At 38.3% G+C, this 23,954-nt stretch overlaps 1 protein-coding gene across 3 annotated transcripts in view; it reads right to left on the minus strand.

Moving 5' to 3' along the window:
• The window catches only part of Mkln1 (muskelin 1), a 113,574-nt gene that overhangs the window by 35,942 nt on the left and 53,678 nt on the right, over positions 1-23,954 (minus strand). For 2 of the 3 annotated variants that reach the window (XM_027391603.2, XM_027391607.2), the window contains 4 exons: positions 23,349-23,402; positions 22,150-22,215; positions 12,504-12,616; positions 3,582-3,794 (listed from right to left, as the gene is read on the minus strand). In XM_027391603.2, coding sequence (XP_027247404.1) covers positions 3,582-3,794; positions 12,504-12,616; positions 22,150-22,215; positions 23,349-23,402 — 446 coding nt within the window. The remainder of the gene's footprint in view (positions 1-3,581; positions 3,795-12,503; positions 12,617-22,149; positions 22,216-23,348; positions 23,403-23,954) is intronic. The other variant, XM_027391606.2, reaches the window with a different exon arrangement.

The following is a 23,954-nucleotide window of genomic DNA, read 5'->3' on the forward strand; positions in this document are numbered from 1 at the left end:
CAGTTTTTTTGTTTTGCTTTTCAAGACAGGGTTTCTCTGCTTAGCCCTGGCTGTCCTCAAACTCAAGAGATCCACCTGCCTCTGCCTCCAGAGTGCTGGGACTAAAGGTGTGCTCCACCACTCTAGTAATTTCTTAAAGTGTTTATATTTAAAGGGCAGTTTGGTCAGATCTTTAATACTTGGTTCACACTATCTTTTCTTGAACACCTTTTTAGATGCTGCTCTTTTGTCTCTTTGCATTTGCTACAGTCCACATAGGGGTAGTGTCTCCCAGAGGTCAACATGCTAACAGTTTGGCACCATGGTGGCACCACTGACAGAGGCTGTGGAATTTCAGAGGTGTGGCCTTTGGAAGATCACTAGACTATTCACAAAGAGGACTGAGAGACTCCGATCTGCCCCTTCTCTTCTGTGTACCTGTTCACATAAGCAGTCTGGCTCTGCCACATGACTGTCATAATGTGTGCCCTTACCAGAATCTCAGAGCAAGGATGCCACCTGATCTTGGACTGAATCCTGCACAACCATGAGCCAAAATGTGTCTTTTCTCTTTATAAGTTAAATGCCTCAGGTATTTCACCATAGCTACAGAAAGCCAAAACAACACTGAGAGTAGATATACAACCAGTCTCAGTTCTGGTGGCTTCATAATTTTGTCTAGTGACTAAAAGTAGTGTGTTTTAAATTTAATGTTATTAATATTCTTTAGAGGTAGCTGGCTGGATCTCATTTGCCTGTCTTCTCTGTACTTCGTTCACAAACACTTTTTATTTCTGTTTTGTTTTACACTGATACCTATTCTTATTTATGCATATAGATTATCTCCATTTCTGAAAATGATAATATGTTCTATATTATTATTTTTACACTGTGAGAAGGAGGCATGTGTGTGCCACAGTGGTCAGGGGAAAACTCTGTAGAGTGGGTTCTCTTATTCATCTTTATAAAGGGTCCAGGGATTCAGCTCAGGCTGACAAGCTTGAGCCACAAGCTCTTTTACCCACTGAGCCACTTCATCAGCCCCCGTGTCTTTGCTGTATTTAGGTTCTTTCATCTGCTCTCACCATTTGGTTATCACAACTGCATTTTTCAAATTTATACTTTGTAGTTATCTTCAGTTTCAAGCTTCATTGTGTTGTTAAGCTGTTAGAAGGCTGAAATAGAATTCTTACCTACTTTTGTATGAAGGAAAGTATTTTTTTCCTTCTATTATGTTCTTTAAAGTATTTCTTAAAGATCTGGTGCCTGTTACTGTTTATAATTTTTCACATTTCCTTGGCCCCAACAGCTTTCAGAGAGTGCCTATGGAAGAGGGACGGACAGTAGTGTTTAAGGACCCTGGTGCTACAGAATAGAGGTGTGCTTCTGTGAAGCCATGTCTTGTCTAACTCTACAATCTCAACTGGTTTAGAAATGGTCCATCTCAAGGTGTCTTGTGAAAATTACAGTTGTCTATTTTGACTCTGTATGTGCATGTTTATATACCTGTGTGTGGGCACGCATGTGACAGTGTGCTTACAGAGAATGACTTGTAGGAATCAGTTCTTTCCTTTTATCCTGTGGATGCTGGAGACCAAACTTGGCAATAAGCACCTTTACCCGATAAGCCATCTCACTGATTGGTTCTCAACATCTGAATTTCCCTAGCTCACTGGCTATTGCATAAAAAGCCTGTGTCCCCACCTGTCAAAGGGTTTCTTTTTTAGACCGCACTGCTTTCTTAAACCCACTGGGCTTTCTGACACTTGCTGTTCTGTTTTGCCACTGAGAGGAGTCTGCTGTTCCCCTGCATTCAAGCTCTCTCTCTCTGGCTTTAGCACATGTACCAGGCTTTTTGTTGTTTTTGATTAAACTTACAAGTAACTGTGAGCTTTCTCTTGCCCAAATTTTGGGGTATGTGATTTACATATGGTTTTTAGCAACTTTGCTGTTCTTGAAATGTAGGCAAAGCAATGGCATGGAAAGTTTGAGAGCTTAGCTGAGCTAAGCTGCCATATGTTCACCATAAATACAAGTCTTCAAATTCCAATTTTTTTAATGCTAAAATTCAAAATGGAAAAATAATTTTTAAACGTGTTTATATTTTTCCCTTGTTCTTCTTAATTTTGAACACAAAGTACTAAACCCTAAAACATCATGGCACTATAAATAATGTTTGGAGTGTCATGAGCACAAGTTAATAAGATCTAACTTACAGCTTTATTTGCATGTAATCAAATGTACACTGGAGGCTTAGACAGATGCTGCTTGCTCCGTAGCACAGAGCATAATTGTTCAGCTGAATTAGGACCAAATACTGTTTCTTCCCCTCCATGGTTCTTTTATGCCATGTGATCAGCTGAAAACTTAGCATTTATTTAATAGTAGCCAACTTCCAAGGGGCACCCTGTTTCATCAAAGTCAAGACAAACAAATGGCCATATACATTTGTGTGCCACAGCTAGACTATCCCTCAACTACCTTATTGTCAACCCATACAAGTAATTTTTGCAAAATTCAGTATTTTTTGGTAAAATATTAACAACTTCTAATTAAAAGGCTAAATTGTTCCCTAACAATGTCACCCACTGACAGTCTGTCCTTAGATGAGCAGAGTCAGCTTAACTCCTTGACTTCTTTTTCCCAGAAGAACAACAGTGAGGCTGCCAGAAAAGATGAGCATGGCTTTGGAAACAAACTCAGCAACCAGAGGACCTGACATCTTTATTTTTCACCTACAGTGCTTGATGTAGTTCTTCTGCTCCATCCTTTTATACCAGCTATGCACGGATGAAAACATGCAAATAGGATAACTACAAAGCAAGGCAAAACAACCTATAGAGAAGCAATCAATAAAGGCCTGGGATTTGGCTACCTCCTATTTCCCCAGTAGCAGACAACACAGTAAAACATATCTCTTCCACGCGCTGAGAGCTGCTGTAAACAGGTTAAGTAAAACTGCCTATTTGAACAATTCAATGCAGTTACTGTTTTGTTTTGGTTTTTTTTCTCCCTATGATTGGGATGATGAGGAGAGGCACAGCCAGAGTAATTAAAGTGGTTTCCATATCACTCACTGTTCACAACTGTCTTGTCCACAGATGTATATGGCCAAGATATGTCCATTATACGCTGAGTTTAAACTTAATCTAGAATGTGCCAGATTTCTACAGAGCTTTGTAAGAAGTTTCTAATTACAAACAAAACAAAGCATATTTTAGTCTAACTGGAAAGGAAGCTCTGGATTTTAAACTCATTAGCAAATTATTTTAAATTTTTTCCAGGAAAGCATAATAAAAAATATTAACAGCAGTAAGTTGTTGTAGTTGTTATAATATATATATATATATATATATATACTAAATTTGTTTTCCTACTATTGCTTCATCTATACTAAAGTTTTAAATAGATTAACAATTATGTAAATATTAAGATTAACAGCTTAATATTTTATCCTATACCAAACAATAAAAAAGTAAGAATAACCTTGCACTTCCTAAAATAATTATCTTTATTACCTACCAACATTGTCATCAGACAACACCATATAAACATCTAAAGTAGACACTAGTTAATTCTACTATCATTTAACTGCATCAAACCTGATGATCAAACACCAGTTTTGGTCCACCATCAGCAGCAGTGTCTTCACTCAGTAACATCCAGGTATTGGTGTCAATGTCATAACGGTAGAAGTCACTTTTCAGAGATTTGCTGTTCCTCACAGAGGAATCCAAGTAACGGCCCAATGTGTAGATTTGCCTCCGTTGAATGTCAATGCACATTTTATGACACGATCTGGCACTAGGACCATTCTGGAGAAAGAAGGGTGGAAAGATAAATGGGGGTGTCTAAAAGCAAAGAGAAGAAATTCTTCTATTTCATTAAAACTCCTAACAAGTCAACTAATGTGGGTCTAACACTAGACTAATAATCTCTAAAGGAAAGCAAAAGAAGCAGTAGGAAACCAGGCGGTGGTGGCACACGCCTTTAATCCCAGCACTTGGGAGGCAGAGGCAGGCGGTTCTCTGTAAGTTAGAGACCAGCCTGGTCTACAAGAGCTAGTTTCAGGACAGCCTCCAAAGAAACCCTGTCTCAAAAAACCAAAAAAAGAAAAGAAAAGCAAAGAAAAGAAAAGAAAAAAAAAAAAAGCAGAAGTGTCCCAACCTGCAGGATGTCAACCTGGGGCAAGAGAGTCAGGGATAGGGAATGGGGACAAGCGACACAGAAAGTACGACCACAAGACAGGATTCTGATCAACTTTACTTTTCTCAGGCTAGCTTATATAGTCGTCTGAGCAGGATATGGGGAGTATGGGGAGGGGCAGAATGGGTTGTTTGTGCACCAGGTGTTGGTATAGGCAGGATATTAGGAAGCCACAAAAAGGATGTTTGGCAGGGTAAAGAGTTTATGAGTAAGAGGTCCAGGAAGGGTTGCCTAGGTGACTGAGCCTGTGGGTGGAGGACTGGGTCAGGTTGTTTCTTTTCTTGAGCTGAGGTTCTAAGGAGCTGCTATGTAAAGGTTAACTATGTGGCCTGCCAAGCATGGCCTAGGATCTCATGCCCAGCCCTGAGATCTTTGGCTCCCAACACAGAAGCAGTAGGAGACGTAAACTAGAAATGTTTTTAATCTACCAGGAAAAAGGTATGACCTATTTTATACTCTCTGGCACTTGTTTTAACATCCATTGTATCATATGTCACACTGTGTTTTATTTGCTTTGAACACAGTTCAATTCCCTATCAAAAATCTAGTTTAAGGCATATTGGATTTTTAAAAGAACTGTGAACAAAAAAAGACATTTAAGTAATATGCATGTATGGTCTTATGTATGTATAAGATGTGTGCACATGTATGTAGGCCTGAGGTCAACACCAGTGGCCTTGCTTTGACTGTCATTCACCAAATGACTCTAGCTTGTTTCTGACATAAAACTTGCCAGAACATTTTCTCAATTAAGATTCCCTCTTCCCAGATGTCTAGGTTTGTGTCAAGTTGACAAAAACCAACCTTCACACTTGCTAAATTCTGTTTATATTATTACTGTGGATAGATGTGTTTCACTAAATCCTTACAAAAACCCTGTAAGGAACTCATTATCACTATTTTACAGTCTAAACTACTTGTCTAGAATCAGAACTCTAGGAAGTGACAACAATATCTAAGCCCACTGTAACCAGATTTAAAAACACTATAAAACCCTGCTCTTTTCACCTTGATAGGAATTATTTTTTTTCTCAGAAGAGAGAAATGAGCAAAATCTAACTGCTAATAAACTTTATATGCTCATGACTGAGATGATGAGAAATAGGAAGCTTGCTGAATGACTACCAGAAGACTGGGTGTGATCTGCAGGAAATAAAAAAACCACTGTAAGTTCCTGGAACAAGACAGAACACAAAATAGCATTATTATACGAGGAGTAATATAATGTAAATAACTTGATTAAGTGTGGGAATATTACACAGGAGAAAGGGTTGACACTAGTAACAGTAATTGAGAAAATAAACTGAGTGCAATCTCTGCTTTTTCATATTCATACCAATTATTCTAATATGCCTTAGGATATTTTTTGCTAAGATCTCATAGATAAGATAGAAATATTATTTAGGGGAAGAATTCCCCATGATTAAGTAAGCCCATGCCTTATTTCTATTAATATAAAATTTTAATTTTTAAATGAGACAGAACCGATTGCTTCAATCAAAGTAGCACTAATACCATTAAAAAGGAAAGAAAGCTATACCCCAGGGAGAACAAAAATTAAAAATGAAGATAATAGAAATTAAAATAGAAAACAAGAACCAGAAAATTTTAGTTTTTTTTTATAAAGCAAGAGAAACTTGTTTTCTGATGTTGGTAAAGATGTTTACCAACATCTGATATAAATTCAGGGATATCATTGAAGAATAACAGGAATTAAAAGGAAAATAATCAAGTATTTGACAATAGTTAAAAGTGTAGGTAAAATTTGACAAATGAAATATGCAAAGTCCTTGAGAAAATATAACCTACCAAATGTCATGAGACACGAGGTAAAAATGGAAAGTCCTTCCATCTAGAAAGTGAATTTATCATTCAAAACCTTCCTATTCATACAAGAAACGATTATTAATTTTAGACAAAAAATTCAGAAAATATGAAGGAAAACTCTATTTTGAACTTTGTTCTATTCCACATCTAACACCAATACAGAAGGATTTTTTTTGTTTTGTTTTCGTTTTTTCGAGACAGGGTTTCTCTGTGTGGCTTTGGAGCCTGTCCTGGAACTCACTCTGTAGACCAGGCTGGCCTCAAACTCACAGAGATCCACCTGCCTCTGCCTCCCAAGTGTTGGGATTAATTAAAGGCATGAGCTACTAACACCTGGCTACAGAAGGAATTTTTGACATAGTTCATACATGCTCATGGTTAAAAAACAAAACAAAACAAAAAACAAAACCCAGCAAAACAGGAATAGAAAGAAAATGTTCCAATCTGATAAAGGATGAAGATAACATGAAGCCCAGCTTTCACTAGGTAGTAACACATAAATGTTTTACAAGATCTGAAGTCAAGGATGTATATCCTCACTACCTCCACTTAACAGTGCTCTGCAAGGTCAACTTGGTGATATGGGAAAGACATTAGAAAACAACAGAAGTTATGAGGAAAAGAAGAGAAAGAGTAAATGAGGTCTTTAGTCACTCATACCCACTTAATTATCGTAAGTGGATTTAGTAAAATAGCATAATACAAATGAATTCCTCTCTCTGAGGTGCTTCAGGCAGTCAAAGATCTTTTCATGAAAATGCTTAAATATTTGTCGCTTCATTCTCTATGAACACGGGCAAAAGTTCCCAGAGGCTACATGACTTTCTGGTTGGTACACTAAAAGTCTGAAGCAGACTCTTCTTCAAGCAGTCAATTCAACTATTTCTACTACCTTCTATTACATCAAATATTAGAGACTTTAAAAGTATAAAGCGAGGTCATTTTGTGTAGAATGGATGTCTCAAAAAGCGTTTGTGTAGTTTTTGGAGTTCCAAGTTCATACAGAGATTTTTCTCATGGACTACAGTGGGAGAACAATTACAACTAGTCAAAGTATGCTTACTCTGTGGGAAATAATGGCACACGCTTTTAATTCCAGCACTCAGGAAGCAAATGCAAGAGGACTTCTGTGAGTTTGAGGCCAGACTGGTCTACATAGTGAATTCTAGGACAGCCACAGCTACATTAGTTGGACCCTGTCTCAGAAAACAACAACAAAATATCCAAATAGTATAATGATTCACAACAACTGAAAACAATAAAAACGTACTTGCCTAGCTATATAAACAATTATTTTCTCCTTAAGAGCTCAGTCTTTCTATGAGCTTTTGATCTCTAAGTGTTTTACTAGACACATGTTTAAATCAACTTTGCTTTTTGATTGTCTACCATGATTTTAAATGCACATTCTGAGACACCACCAACAGTAACCTATAACCTATACTCACTGGTACAAAAAATTAGGTATGCAAAATAGTAACTGCAGAATGTTAGAAACAATGCCTGTTTAAGCTAGGGCAACATTACCATTCAGTTTTCAGACAGACCAACTAAAGACTTTCAGGTGTTGTCTTAGGCACTGTTCCACTGCTGTGGAGCATGGCAGCATTCAGACAGGTGCTGGAGAGGTAGCTGAGAGCTACATTCTGGCCCACAGGCAGAAAGAAAGGGAGAGACAGAGAAAGAGAGAGGGAGGAGACAGACTCTGGGCATGGCGTGGGCTTTTGGAACCTCAAAGCCCACCGCCAGTGACATACTTCCTTCAACAAGGCCACACCTCCTAATCCTTCTCAAACAGTGCTACACCCTGATGACTAAGCATTCAAATATATTAACATATGGAGGCCATTTGTATTCAAATCACCACAGGCATCCATGTGATGGAGTAACAAGCTATAATAAACCTGAGTTCCAACTGAAACATTTAATTACCTTCAAAGTAACAGAAAATGTTCTCTTCAAAATAATCAGTGATTTTTAACTTCATTTTTCATATTACAATGTATACATACAGTATAAAAAAATAATGAGCTGGGCACACTGACACATGTCTGTACTACCAGCACAGAATATGTAAAGCTAGGAGGAGGAAAAGCAAGCAAGCTTAGCCTTGAATTTGAGGCCAGTCTGCCCTACCTAGTGAGATCATGTCTCAAATATACAAAATATATGTACTACCAATAAAGCCTCACACCCAGACACCACTCTCCTGAATTTTGTATTTATCATTCCTTTGCTTTACTCCAACACCAGCTTTTCATTTAATTTATCTGACTACTTATAAAAGAGTAAGCATGTCGACTACTTCTTTAAAACACATAAATTCTAAATAATAGGCTTCATTCCTATCAGGAATTCAGACTCTAGGTGGGAAAACAAGAACACAAACCAGTGAAGTGAAGGTGGGCGCACCAAAGGAAGTTTACATTCTGTTTAGAGAGCTTCAAGAAAGGCTATATGGAACACGGGAAGTCTAAATGGAGCATTAAAGAACATACAGGCTGAAGCTGGACATGGGAGATCTAACTGAAAACACAGGGGAAACCCTGGCAAAAGAGACAAGCAAGGACCCTGCAGAACTGTGGAAATGCTCAGTGCGCAGGTAAGACAGGGCACATGGCTGGTAAGCTGGTGAGGGCCAAACCTGCAGGAGAACTGGAAGCTTTCACTAAATTAAAGAGATTAGGTTAGAGACATTATTTTATTATTGTTCTGCCCCCCCTTTTTTGTATGAATACATGGACTTTGAACTGACTCCTTTTGACAAATAAGACAAAAACTTGGCGGATTATTCATGGCTATTTCATCCCCTGGCAGACCTGCCTGTAGTCAGACTTTCCTTTGGGCCTCCAGTTCACAAATAACGACACAGAGGCTTACTGCTAATTATGAAAGCTCATGGATAGAGAAAATGTGGTATATTTACACAATGGAGTACAACTCATAGGAAAAAACAATGAAATCTTGAAATTCGCAGGCAAATGGATGGAACTAGAAGAAACCATCCTGAGTGAGGTAACCCAGTCACAAAAAGACAAACATGGCATGTACTCACTCATATATAGATAGATTTTAGACAGAGCAAAGGATTACCAGCCTACAATCCACATTGCCAGAGAAGCTAAGAAACAAGGAGAACCCTAAGAGGTTCCCCTGGAGAAGGGGAAAGGGACAAGATCTCCTGAGCTAATTGGGAGCATGGGGGGGGGGACGGAGGAGGGAGCTAGGAGAAAGAGAAGGGGAGAGGAGGACATGAGGGAACAGGAAGATTGAGTGGGGAAGAATAGAGGAGAGCAAGATAAGAGATACCATAATAGAGGGAGCCATTATAGGTTTAAAGAGAAATCTGGCACTAGGGAAATGTCCAGACATCTACAAGGATGACCCCAACTAACAATCTAAGCAATAATGGAGAGGCTACCTTAAATGCCCTTCCCCGATAATGAGATTGATGACTACCTTATATGCCATCCTAGAGCCTTCATCTAGTAGCTGATGGAAGCAGAAGCAGATACCAACAGCTAAACACTGAACTGAACTCCTGGAATCCAGTTGCAGAGAGGGAGGAGTGATGAACAAAGGGGTCAAGACCAGGCTGGTGAAAACCACAGAAACAGCTGACCTGAACAAGGGGGAGCTCATAGACCCCAGATTGATAGCTGGGAAACCAGTATAGGACTGATCCAGACCCCCTAAATGTAGATGTCAGTTAGGAGGCCTCAGGGACTACGGGGCCTCTGGTAGTGGATCAGTATTTATCCCTAGTATACGAATGGACTTTGGGAGCCCACTCCACATAGAGGGATACTCTCTCAGCCTAGTCACACGGGGGAGGGCCTAGGCCCTGCTCCAAATGTTGACAGACTTTGAAGGTCCCCTGTGGAAGGCCTCACCCTCCCTGGGGAAGCAGGAAAGGGATGGGATAGAGGGCTAATGGAAGACAGGGGAAGGAGAGGGAACTGGGACTGATATGTAAAACAAATTTGTTTCTAATTTAAATAAAAAATAGAAAAAAAAAAGAAGAAAGCTCAGCCTTAGCTTAAGTTTGTCCCATTAGCTCTTATAACTTAAATTACCCATCTTTTTGTTAATCTATGTTTTACCACATGTTTTTTCCTCTCTCCCATTTTGTGTGTCCCACTTGTTCTGAGTCTCAACAGCATCCTTGATTCATCTTCTACTTCCTCTCTCTCTGCCTGGAATCCCATCTATACTTCCTGCCTAGCTATTGGCCATTCAACTTTTCATTAAACCAATCACAGCAATATATCTTCACACTGTGTGCAAATATCCCACAACACCTGCCTTTGCCCTAAGAACAAGTCCTGGTTAGCCTATAGACGGGCAAACATTAAATGAAACACAGCCATGTGGTCTCAGCTGAAGCAACCTTAAACCAGCGAACAGCTGTCTCCCATATGAGTGTTCACACCAAGAGAATGACCCAGCCAACCGACTGCCTCACAAAAAAATAAATGCTTACTACTATATACCATTCAATCCCTAGGAATGACTAATGTTAACAGTAACAGGGATCAAAGATAAATGTTTCTAAAAGATTACGATTCATTCTAGGTGTATGGCACAGGTTAACTTGGAACTTCCCTATGTAGACTCAAACTTAAGGCAACTCCTAAGATGGTCCTGCATTTCTGTAATTGCAGGAAGATGAAGAAGTATCACACATCAAGGCCAGTCTAGGCAATTTTCTAAGTTGGGTAGGGTAGGGAGTATGGAGGGAAGGAGACAGACCGAGAAAAAGTAGCATCAAAAGGAATAGAGACAAATAAAAAGATGGAAAAAAAAAAAGAAATAGAGATGAAAGGACACTTGAAATACAGTACTGACATCAATGGACCTTTGGCATAAATACGACACAATGAATAGGGAAGATTTTAAGATGAACCCTATTCTTACTAGAAGAATAGTTACAGACGTAATTAACTCAATACAAAATAGCTGAGAATAAACAAATTAAGTTATTTTAGATATATGTTTGTTTTTGTTGAGGACAGAAATAACCATTTCAAAAAAATGATACTTTTAACACTGAAAATGGAAGACCATTTTTATGTAGCTGGGATTAGAAAAAGAAATCAGAATTTCAAGGTCTTATGGAAAAGTAAGCATTAACCAAATGATTAATCCTTGGAGCAGACAGAGTAAGAAAGAACTCAGTTTTGAAGGCACACCACCAGATCTCTTGAATCAGCCTTCCTAAACAAAAATCAGTATGCTTGACTTAAGTCCTTTTCTCTTTTGCTTTCTTTTTGTTAGAGTTTATCTTCCAATCTACAGTCTGAAAGAGCTTAGATGGAGAATACAATAAAAGTTCTACAACAATTTTGGGGGAAAGATGACTAATATTTGCTTTTCCCTGCATATAATCATAATTATTTAATTCAAAGTCATAAATCAAAGCTATTTTCATTATAGAATTGCTTCATTTATACACATAAAGATACAAACACAAATACATGTATAGATAATATTTTAATTAAAATAAACATCACTTATGAAAACTGACAGGTATAGTTTGATGATGAGAATTCATTCTGAGAAATGCATTGTTAGGCAATTTCATCATGTGCCAACATTCTATACTGTATCTGTATAAACAAATTTGCCTGTGATAGCCCTAAACAATAACTTACAAGCCCATCAGTATGCACATAAACTATCAATGGCTAAGGACTGTTATGCAGCACATGACTTGACTGTACAGTGAAATAGGGAGGGGTCACAACAGAGATAACATGGACAACATGAGACAGGGGGCTGGAGAGAGGGCTCAGCAGTTAAGAGCATTGGCTGCTCTTGTACAGCTCCCGGATTCAGTTCCCAGAACTCATATGGTGGCTCACAACCATCCATGACCCCAGTTCCTGGGGGTCTAATGACCTCTTAGTATCTCTGCAGGCCCCAGACATGCATGTAATGCCCATACATGCACACTGGCAAAACAAACATATATTTAAAAAAAAATCTAGACAATGTAGAACTAAAACATCAAAAGCAGGTTTCTCAGAGGAAATAAAAGTAAGATGGTGGGGGCTAGACTAGACTAGCTCAGTGATACTGCACTTTGAGGCCCAGGTTCCATCCTCATCAGTGCAATGGTTAAAAAACAAAAAACAAACAAACAAACAAACAAAAAAACCCAGATGAATGCTGGAAACAACAGTATAGTGCTGAGGTATGAAAAGATATTATACAATTACATTTCTAAGGTAAAGTAGTTTAAAATTAAAAAAAAAAACTATTGCTATTTAACACTACAAAATAGCCTTGGCAATATATACCAATAATTGATGAGCTAGGGATAGAAATTCAAATGCAAAAGTTCTTAAATTCAATTTATTTTCTTACTTCAAAATTCTTTTGCACTACCACTGTTGGGAAACATCAGAGAAGAAAACAAGCATGCTGAAGTGTATACTGTGTACACACTCCTACTGTGACGCAGACGAATGAAAAGACTAGGAACTTGCCTCTTTCTCAGTGTCTCTAGAGATACATGTCCACTGGTTCTCCTTCACACTGTATGCCCAGAAGTCAGCAAGATCTTGTGTTCCATCCCAGCCACCAAACAAATAAACAGTCTCTATGAAAATCAAAAAGGTATATATTAAAAAAAGCCACAGGGACAAGGGTTAAGGCACCAGACTCACTCAATTGTTTCAAAGAACATTTAAGAAGGTACTTTTCATAGTTTTTACAGTTTTATCTTTAAACTTGTAGCTTTCAAAAATGTACTCCAGCTGTTCTTAAACCTAAGTATACAGGAAAACTGCTATAGAACCGTATTTTTTTATTTATTTATTTATTTATTTATTTATTTATTTATTTATTTATTTTTATTTAAAAATCAGAGCACTAGGCCATGTCCCCCAAGATTCTGATTCCAAAGTTCTTCAGTGGCTAAAAACTTCTTAACAATGTAGCCACATTTTAGCCACTAAAGGCTGACAGAATTACTCAAAACTGTAAAAACTAAAAATGTACAGGAATACACGATGCACAAGAATAACATGGGGACAAGTAGCTGCTACTGGGGACAATGAGGAAAGGTCACATTAATGGTGATGCCTTCTTAATGCCAAAGCAATGCTTAGAACCAGCTGACAGTTAAGAGTAAATTGATAGAAAACAATGGTAGTCCCAGGAAAATTGAGTTAATATTTCCCCAAATATATTGTAATTATCTTCCTTTTCAAAGATTAACCTAATACTTTGAGAAATTAATCTCTTGTCATTCTGAAATGTCTATTGCATTTATAGACTTTATCACTGTGACAAAATTATCTGTCTCAGTGAATAGTGAATCTTTATACAATATACTATATCATAGATCCTTCTCCAGAAAATGCCTTTCCTTTTGTTAAGTGTTTCCCCTTCTAAATATGTTATGCCAACTGATTACAAACTGTTAAGCCACTGACCCTTTGAAGCCTGTGTTTTAAGACTATACACATAGCAGTTATCATCTAAACTGTGAATGATCATAAAGACACAATTCAAAATGATATATGGGAATACTGTTATTTATATTTATACATATTTATATGTATATATTTATACATTGTAAGAAACCTCTTTCCATTCATGTTGGGCTGTCATGCAATATTCTGTCATTTTTTCATATAACTTAAAATTTTAAGCAAATTTCTGAGTAAGATATTCACAAATGCTTTACTGCTTTCAGAGTAAGAACAACCCACTAAAGGAAGACTTAGTTCTAGTGCTAACTGGATGCTATGGCTTGAAAATACCTCCCAAAGGCTAGTCTTGAAGGCGTGGTCCTAGCACTCTTTTCCTCTTTCCTGGCCACAATGGTGTGAGCAGTTCTGCCAACCTCTTCCTACACTGGCAGATAAAAGTCCTTTAAAAACGTAAGCCTAAATTGTTATGTCACCATGACAAAAGCCTGGACTAACATAAAAATGTTGCTGGTGATTAACCAAGGCCACATGGTTCTTTGGAATTGGTTTGCAGAAAGAGTTTAGAAAAGTTCAGAGAAACCGGCTAGAAGAAACCTAGGATGCTAGAGGAAGAGCTTAGTTGGCCATTTCAGTGGAAGCTCAGAAGGTCAGACGACCATCACCACTGCTAGCTGCCTTTAGCCAAGTTTACAGTGAAATCGAGAGCAAAAGGCAGACAGAAAGATTTGAAAAACTTGGTTTGTTTAGAAAAAACTTTATACACATTTGAAACTAAGGAAGACATGGTTTCTGAAATGCTTACAGCCATTACAAAAGAAGCAGTTTTTTGTTTGTTTGTTTGTTTTTTCCCAATAAGATAACAGGAAATATGACATGGAAGCATCTCAGGAATTGGCCAGATGACCACCCCACTGCAAAGAGAAAACAAATTAGAAGACTTTACATTGAGCAATTAGTACCTCTAAGGCACTCTGACCTTACATGAAGTTATTTTCCAAAGATTATTTAACTATGCTAAGCTACCCAGGAACTGAGCCCACTTATGCTAGCAGCAGACTTAGGTGAAGTTTACCTGCTGTTGCTTTTGCAGACATATAGAATGCTAGAGTCACAGAAACAGAGGTTTCTACTCAGATTTCAAAGTTAGGCTGAGAAGTGAAGTGAGACAGTATGTACAGAGTTCCTGAGAGGGAAATGCATGAAGCTGTGGGACACAAATGAACCCAGGAAGTTAAAAGATTTCAGGAACAGAGAATGTATACTGGAGAATGCCGCAGACCAACAAGAAAAGCCAGCCTTAAAGAGAGGCCATGCGAGCTGGAACCATCCAGTGATGGGAAAAAATCCCTCTTAGAGCTGGGCTTTCAATGTTGTTTCTACAAAGCCTATCTCTTTCTCACATCATACCGTCACATACCCCGGATCCTGGAAACAAGCTACGATTTTATTTCTATACCTCCATTCTTCCATTTTGGATTGGAAACGTTTATTGAAGTACATCTAACTTTTTTGTATAGAGGCTTTCCTTCAAGAGCTTGCCTTGAACCTTAGCTGACTTTGGGTTTGAACTTCTGCCCCTACAGACTTACTCTTAAACACCCAGTCACAGCTAGAAGCACTACTTCAGAAGGCTGGAGCTTTAAGATGGGGGCATGGCTACGAGATGTAGGTCACTGGAGCAATGCTCTGAAAGGCAGTATCTTCTCTTTGTTCCCTGACTTACTCCCTTCCCTTCCTCCTTCTCTCCCTCCCTCCTTCCTTGCCTCTCTTTGTTTCCAAGCCACCACTATGTGAACTATTCTTTTACATCATCCCTACCACAATGGATTAAAACCTCTAAAACCGAGAACCAAAATAGTTTCTTCCCCTAAGTTATTTATCTGAGTTATCTAGTAACAGTGGCAAGAAATTAATACAGGGTGATTGAGCACAGGTCACTTTACCTTCCTCAGTCTTAGTGGTTTTTTTTTTTTTTTTTTTTTTTAACCAAACTCTGTTCAGAGGTCCCTCAGATTTAAGTTACACAAATTGTCAAAAATGAACATTCCCATTAAAAAAAAAGAAAAACAAAAACTTCCAGCTATCTTTCAGTTCATAGTACCTCAGACACAGTATTACTGTACTAGATTCCAAGATAACCAATACCTGGAATCCCTTTGGCGCTGTAAAAATATGAAATGATGGCAGTTATTTTAAAGTACTAAAAATTTGTCTTATTTCATAAGTATAAAACAATCCATTATCATTAGTTAAATAACATTGTTTCCCAGATGGCATACAGTAATGTCCCAACACATAATTTTACTGGAAAAAGAATAAAGAATAAAGAATTTTCATCTGGCTTAAGATTATTTGCCAAGACCTCACTATAACAGCAGTTAACCCTGTTAATTTCTGAAACTTGTAGAGGGAGGCCCATATAACTAAAATAGCAATAGCAATTGACCTTTTGTTTTATAGTACTTCTGGGTACTCTCTGGATAAGGTTACCCTGGTTCATTAACTTTAATAACCCTTCCTCTTGGGCCCTGAGTTCTCAGTGTTCTTCTGAAAAGCAGGTCTCTTTGTGCGCATAAACTCTCACAGCAGAGAAAGCCCACATTTCCACAACAGCCTCATTGATAGCTGAGCAAAATAAAATCTGGCACAGGGCAAGCATCCCAACCGAATTAAGAAAGCTGTCATTCCTGTCCGTGGAAGCTTTGTGATCCAACTGAAGCAAGAGTACAACTAAATGAATGTTGTAGAAACTTATTCTTTTGATGCAGCTGAATAAGAAAGATGCAACAAAAATTTTTAATTAAATCACCTCATCACTTAAGTCTCACAAAGATAAATCACATAGAAATAAATACCAAAAAGTGTCATTAATCCATAAAAGTCAAAAAGGCTTAAACTACGAAGCTATCTAGAGAGAACTATGGTGAGAAGTAAGGCGTGGAAAAGAAAGAGGAAAAACTGAAATATTAGCAGGAGAGCCGGCTTACCAGAAACACACGAAAGAGGAAAAGCTGAAATCTTAGCAGGAGAGCCGGCTTACTAGAAACACAAGCGCCCCCCCCCCCACAAGTCCTATGACAACCTGCCTGTATATCCTAGGCAACACCTGTGTATCCTAGGCAACGCAATCCTCCTCAAGCAGCAACCCTTTCTCTCCATCTTTTCCCCTTAAAGGAATATAGGCTAACACAGTCATGCATTTGTCCTGGCTCTTCAGCAGTCTCTATCTGATAAGTTTTAAGCACTGATTTGACCTCACAAACACTGTAGGGAATAAAAAGATAGATAGAATAGTCCCTTGTCCTTGTCCTTGAAGAACTTACATTCTAGGCACAACTATAAAAGGGTACATAAGTCACCACAACACAGAATAGACCAAGTGCCATATGAAGGCAAAAAGCCCAACAGGTGTTCTAATGGGGAGGGGCACATGTGGCTGAGGATCTGTGGTAAGAACAGTATCTGTCCTGGGTCAGAATGTGACTTTGTGTTCCGGAAAGTAGAATATGGGACAGAAAAGAAGCATTTTAGGCAGAGTAAAATGAGTAACAAAGACAGAGAGACAGAATGACAAAAGAGAAGTGTTTGAGAAGCCATAACTCCATATTACAGCCTCAACCTTGATTCTATAACTACATCTGGATGAACACTAAACTTCCTTAGCCACTAGTTTCCTAACCTCTAAAACATAGTATGCTTATCTTTCGTAAAGATACATTGAAAACTAAAATTATACATTGCCTGCAAAGAAGTTAAACTGCATGATAAGTAAATTACAGACAATGGACAGGATATCAGGCCACAAAGGTAGTAGGCAGACAGGAAGTCTAAAAAGACAGTGACTAGATCACAGTCCAGGTTCAACTGTTAGGGTTCCAACTTAATTCCACAGACACTGAAGGAACTATAAACAATCTTAAGCAAGAGGGGTTAGAATCTGAACTTGCTGCAGAACTGACTGAAAAGGAAGCCATAGGGAATGAGAGAGATTGATGGTAGCATAGTTAGTAGTAGCCTATTTTAAAAATTTCAAGCCAATTTCATTTAAGGGACCACATCAAGTAATCATCAATCAATCATTACTCCATAAATATTACTCCTTGGTACAAAGGATACATCATTTTGTACCAGAGCCTAATAAGCCATGGATCTACTTACTTCCGTACTCCCAGTAACACAATTTACACATTGTACATGAATTAAAAATAAGGGAGGCATGTTAACACAAGAATTTGGCTAAAATTTTCTCACATTTTGTAAAATAAAAAGAGCTTTTTTTACTTGAAGTGCTCAACTGCAGTATCTATCACTCTACTGAGTATATCAGATTGCTGATAGCATCAAGCTCCACAAGATGGCACACTATTCATAATTAAATGAGTTTGACCATTTTGAAAGTATAAAGTCTATCAAATATGTGCTAACAAAGAAAGCCAAACAGCCAGACACAATGGGTGTCATCAAGAAGACAGGAGATGGCTCAGCAGGTAAGCCTGAGGACCTGAGTTCACCTGACCACACACAGCTGTCCCTGACCTCCATATGCACATCTTGACACTGACACCCAAACAGGAATCATACACACAATAAAAAACAGAAATATAGCCACATGAAAGTTTGATGGCAATTAACAATCCAAACTCCTTTTTATTCACTTCATTAAAAACTTAAAGGAATGGCTGGGCAGTGATGACACACGCCTTTAATCCCAGCACTCGGGAGGCAGAGGCAGGCAGATCTCCTTGAGGTCAAGGCCAGGGTCTACAGAGTTAGTTCCAGGACAGCCAGAGCCACACAGAGAGACCCTGTCCATTGGGGCTGGGGCAGGGTGGGGGGGGGGTCTTCAAGGAAAACTGAGATACATTTTTTGTTTCATTTTGTTTTTAAAAAAGCACTTTAATGTAATTGCTATAGAGGTAGTTCAAGGTTCAGAAACTTAGAGAGGAGAGCTTCTAAATGACAAATCACCAACAACTTCTGCTGGTATCTGATGGGGGATGCTCTTCTGCATATATGCTTCTCTTATTGGTTGATGAATAAAACACTGTTGGCCAATAAGGCAGGAAGATAGACTGGATTAGGAGATGAGGAGAATTCTGGGAAAGGTAGACAAAAAGTTGCCATGTGGAAACCGGGAGGCTAAGACATGTCGGGTGTTCTCTGGTAAGATAAGGCCATGTAGAAATACACAGATTAGGGGCTGGAGAGATGGCTCAGAGGTGAAGAGCACTGACTGCTCTTCCAGAGGTACTGAGTTCAATTCCCAGCAACCACATGGTGGCTCACAACCACCTGTAATGAGATATGGTGCCCTCTTCTGCAGGCAGAACACTTCATACATAATAAATAAATAAATCTTTAAAAAAAAAGAAATACACAGATTAGTAGTTAATAACTGAGAGAAAGCTAGTCAATAAGAAGCCCAAGCCATCACCAAGAGTTTTATAATTAATATTAAGTGTCTGTGTATTTATTTGGGGCTTCGGGGCTTCGGGGCTTTGAAGCCAACTAGCAACAGGTACCAAATAATGGGTATATGTTGCCTGAGTCTTTCACCAAAATTCAGTAATAATTACATAAGAAGAATAACCTAACACAAGACAATCCATGATGAAACAAAATCTCTCCACACAACTGCTTTACCTAAACCACAGCTGAAACCCAACTTACAATTAAAGACTATTAAGCAGAGAAGTGTCAGGTTCAGGCACTATAATCAATAAAACTAACATACCAAAGTACCACATTCGCCTGCTACCACGATATGTACAATATGATTCTCATATGATGGGAGAAGTTTGTCAATTGTAAAATTTAAGCCACGGTGCATTTTTATGGCTACTCTATCCTTGGATCTGACAGTGAAATGGCATTAAGCAAACAACTATTGACTGGAACAGGGAAATGAGATTTAGGAACTATTAGCTAAGAAAACAAGATATAGGAAACACTGAGAAGCAACAATTGCTTTCACATACAGCCACATTAAATAAGCCAAAGTAAAATTTACTTAGCTTTACAGGCATGCGCCATTATGCCTACTTATGCTTTTAATTTCTTTCTGAACCCGACTGACTGCTATTTGTGGTTCTTTTGTTTTCTCCTTTTAATGTCATGCTGGGAAGGAAGCATGACTGCTATTGTATCTGGGTAGATATTCTACTGCTGAGCAAAACGTCGGACACAGCTATGAGACAGCACAACGTCCCACTCCATCCTCCCCTGCTCAGACACAGTAAACACATATAAACTCTAAGACTAGGAGAAACTCGACGATGAATAGATCCCAAGCAGGCGAGACAGGGAGGCTTGCTGAACAAGTGCTCTTAGAATCCACACACCCTACAACAGCAGAGGAAAGCAGCATAAAGACCATTACCCTGCACCTCGCCAGGAAGGGCCTTCACATGGCTTACTTCCATCTCCTTTTAGAACACGCATCATTGACCACTGCAGAATTTAACAAGACCTTTACAGAACCAGGAGTAATACTATTCACACTATCCCATAAAACAGGGAAAAAAAAGACTGTTTCTAAACCTACTCTATAAAGCCAGTATTATCCTGTTAACAGATATAAAGACATAACAAAAAGAACCAGAGACGTATATCCCAGATAAATATACATGTAAAACCCCTTAATAAAAGCCTTGTAAACAATACACTGAGAGACTATATACCATGATCATGTTGGTTTCATTCCAAGGATGTAACACATGCAAATTAATAAACATACTACTACATATAAATGGAACCAAGGGGGCAAAATTCACAGGATCATCTTAACAGATACAGAAAAAGCATCTGAGAAAATGCAACATGCCTTCATGAAAAAAGCTCTAAAGAAACAAGGAACAGAAAAATCATACCTCAAAATAACTCATATAATAAATTGATAGTAGATATCATGCTAAATGGGGGAAAATTGAAGGCATTTCCTCTAAAATCGCCTTTCTTATTCAATACAGTGTTTTAAATTGTCACCAAGTAGTGGGGGGGGGGGGATAAAGGAGAGGTTGAGATTAAGATTAAAGGTTATAAGTATAAAAGCCATCATGAAGAAATTAAAATTAAGAGCTAGAGATGGCTCAGCCAGTAAAATATAAAAGGGCCTGAGTTTGATCCCAACACCCACATAAATAAGTCAGATGCAAGCAGCTTGTAATCACAGCACTGGGGAGAGAGAGACTGACAACATTCAATGTCAGCTTCTGTCTCCACATGTATATACATAAAAATGCAAAACCATATGCATGGGCTCACACACAAACATGGGGATACATAGGTGCTTGTGTGTGTGTGTGTGTGTGTGTGTGTGTCACATGACTGTAATAACCACTTCCACTACACTTCTTAAAACTACAATTCCTATAGTTAGACAAACAGGAATGGCAATATGACCATGGGCCACTTAGAACCTGCTGAAGTTGTGACCCTACTGCATAAAACAGAAGGAAAGATCTATACCTTCATCTTCTGAGCCTCAAAAGAAGGACCGCCACTAACTTAAATCTGCAGGCACGTTGTTCACACTAAGTGCTGTCATGACATTTGCCTATCACTTGAATCTTTGTTTTCTCCTTAAAATCCCATACCTTATCTTTAAATTATCTTTTTTCTCACATGTGTTCTTTCCCCGTCATGCATGGCCTCTTTCCCACAGACAGCATAGCAATTAGTGCCCTGAAACTCCTGCCTCTTGAAGGTGGGTTTTAAGTGTTAAGGTCACCTCACCCTGGGGTGAAGTGCATTTTACTGAGGAAATTAAAGGGGCTTTTCGCAACAATTTCCCTTGGTGTATTATTAGCAAGAATTTGCCTCTTTAATAAACAAACATAGGCATGCTTGTTACTCTGACACAGGAAAGCAAATGCCTAAAGACTACATTGTCTTTAAGCCTACTTATGTAGGTCAGGCGAGTACTTGCCAGAAGGGGCAGATTAGGAAACAAAAGTCTTCTATACTTTGAAAGAAAACTTTTCCAAAGAGACTCTATAGTCTTCTCAAATTCTAAAAGTTATTATAGTTATTTAATACTTAAAGTGAAATATCCAATTTCATTACTAACAATTACTAAAAATAGTCAAGATTTAGTACCTACACTGTATTTTTCTAATTATTCATAAAATAATATGAATCTACAAAAGAAATATTTCTATCCCTGAAGTACTGAGCCAACACAACAAAGTAACAAAATGGTACACATACTCTTAGGGAAGTAAAACGCTGCTTGAGAAAACACTGGCATTGTACAGAGTAAAGTTTTATAAAGTGGAATTACGTGAAGGACACCTGTACAGCAGCCTCCTCTCTCATTGTCAGCTTTCAGACACATATGCAGTCAGCCAATGCTGTTCTCTTTGCTATTGGTTTAATAACATTTAACCTTTATTATAGATGGAAAGAGAAGTGTGTCCACTCTTAAAAAGTATTTTAAATGTCGGCCAATGATAAATTTTGGCCTGAATTTACTGCTGAATTCTACTCACACTTTAGCTCTAGAATTCTGCTGGAACTCCGGATGGTGGCAGTACATGCCTTTAACCTAGCACTCAGGAGGCAGAGTGATCTCTGTGAGTTTGAGACCAGCCTGGTCTACAGAGTGAGTTTCAGAACAGCCTCCAAAGCCACAGAGAAACCCTGGGGGTGGGGGTGGGGGGATGAATTCTGCTGGAACACTGCTAGTGTGACTCACCTGTCTGAACATCAATAACCATCTGATGGCCCCCTCTCATTCCTGGTCGGTTATCTTCTCCATCACCTGAAGAAAAAAAAAAGTATTTTCTATAATGAAATAATAAAACTTGCAATTCCAGAGGAGTAACCTCATTTGTAAGTCTATAAAGGGTAGTGACACTCCACATGTATTCCATCAAAATATTATAAATAGTGAAAGGCAGAATAAAGGAAGAAATATCTTTGTTTCAACTATTCAAAAGGTTACAGGATTCTAGGAAATGGTATGTGTGTAGGGGTGTGCACGCAGGTTCCCACAGATGACAAGCAACTATTCATCACTGAGTTCTATTCTCAGTGATGATTACAGGATTCTAATATCACATTCAATATAAACCAGAAAGCCTAAGGTTTACATCATATATCTCCTATTAGTTGAAATATATTATCTGGCAAATGAACTTCCCTAATCTTCATATGTAAAAGTGACATCATCTAACTCTGTACACCAGAGTTTCACAGGGAAATGTCAGTTTTTATACAGCTATGAGTTACTGATGAGGAATACTTTCTGAGAAATGCACCATTAGGCAATTCTGTCCTTGTGTAAACGTCAGAAAGTATCCATTGCACGCCTACTCATATGGCAAAACACGTTACCACTAAATACTTCAGCCAACTACAATGTCTGTATCTTTCAGAACAGCTAATCACAGAAAAAGGTTCAGTACTAACACTAGATAGGAAGTTTCAGCTCAATTAAAAACTCATGGGATTACTGTTATTGACCAAAATGTCTTTATGAAACACATGATTATACACAGAAATAGGACATGAAGCCAAATCACGGTACTGAACGATTCCTTTTCCTCTCTCCTAGCTAGGCGCCCTTTAGGTCTTGCAGATCACTGTCACTAAGGGCTTGCCCTTTTATTCTCTCCTGCCAGTCTGTATTGCTATTTTCAAAATTATCAAACACTAAAATATTAATTTGTACCATTTGTTTTGTGTATTTAATCTGTTTGTTTGCAAATGCACTGTCTTTGAATAGATCACCATACACAGAACTATGAAAGTAGGAGTATGTTCACATAGCAGAGCTTATATAAGTCAGGAGGAATTTTCAGCACATATTAATGAGCAATGCTATGAAAACTGTCTCACGAGTGGAGAGAAAGCCTTGGAAACATAGGAAGACCACAAGGAACAACTGAATACCTCGAGAGCCATCTTTCTTCAATGGAAACATGTGCAGTAAAACATTGCTCCAATCTGGCAAGAGTGAATGCATACAATAAAGTGACAAACATTTGCTCACACAAAAATAATGGGTTAATGAAGACGACTAAATTCGGAGTCACATTTTGAGTTTTGAACAAACAAAGCAGTCCCAATTAGAAATAAATGCTCCCTAGGATCTGTGTCTCCAAGAAGGATGCATGAGATGTGGCCACTAAGGTACTTGGATACTCAAATTGAGTGCCTTTAAGCTTCAATTGCACTGTGATTTAAATAGAATTACTATGTCAACTTTTATTAGTACCTGTGTATAAAGTTCATCATCTGTCCCTCTTATTCTCAAAGGTCCTGCTATGCTTAGTGATCCATTTTGTTGAACTTAGATTCCCAGGAACACCCATGGTGGCACCACAGCATACCCATCATTTTACACACCTCTATGAAAGTAGTTTGTAACAGCATTCTTCGTGAAGAACAAACAATCTCGGTCCACATTTGGTCATAGTGATGAAACAAGAATTTAAAAGATAATTTTAATACAATAAGCTAAGGCTGGGACTATAGCTCACTGGTAAGAGTGTTTAC

This window comes from Cricetulus griseus (genome assembly GCF_003668045.3).
Source record: "Cricetulus griseus strain 17A/GY chromosome 1 unlocalized genomic scaffold, alternate assembly CriGri-PICRH-1.0 chr1_0, whole genome shotgun sequence".
In the NCBI taxonomy this organism is placed as follows: Eukaryota; Metazoa; Chordata; class Mammalia; order Rodentia; family Cricetidae; genus Cricetulus; species Cricetulus griseus.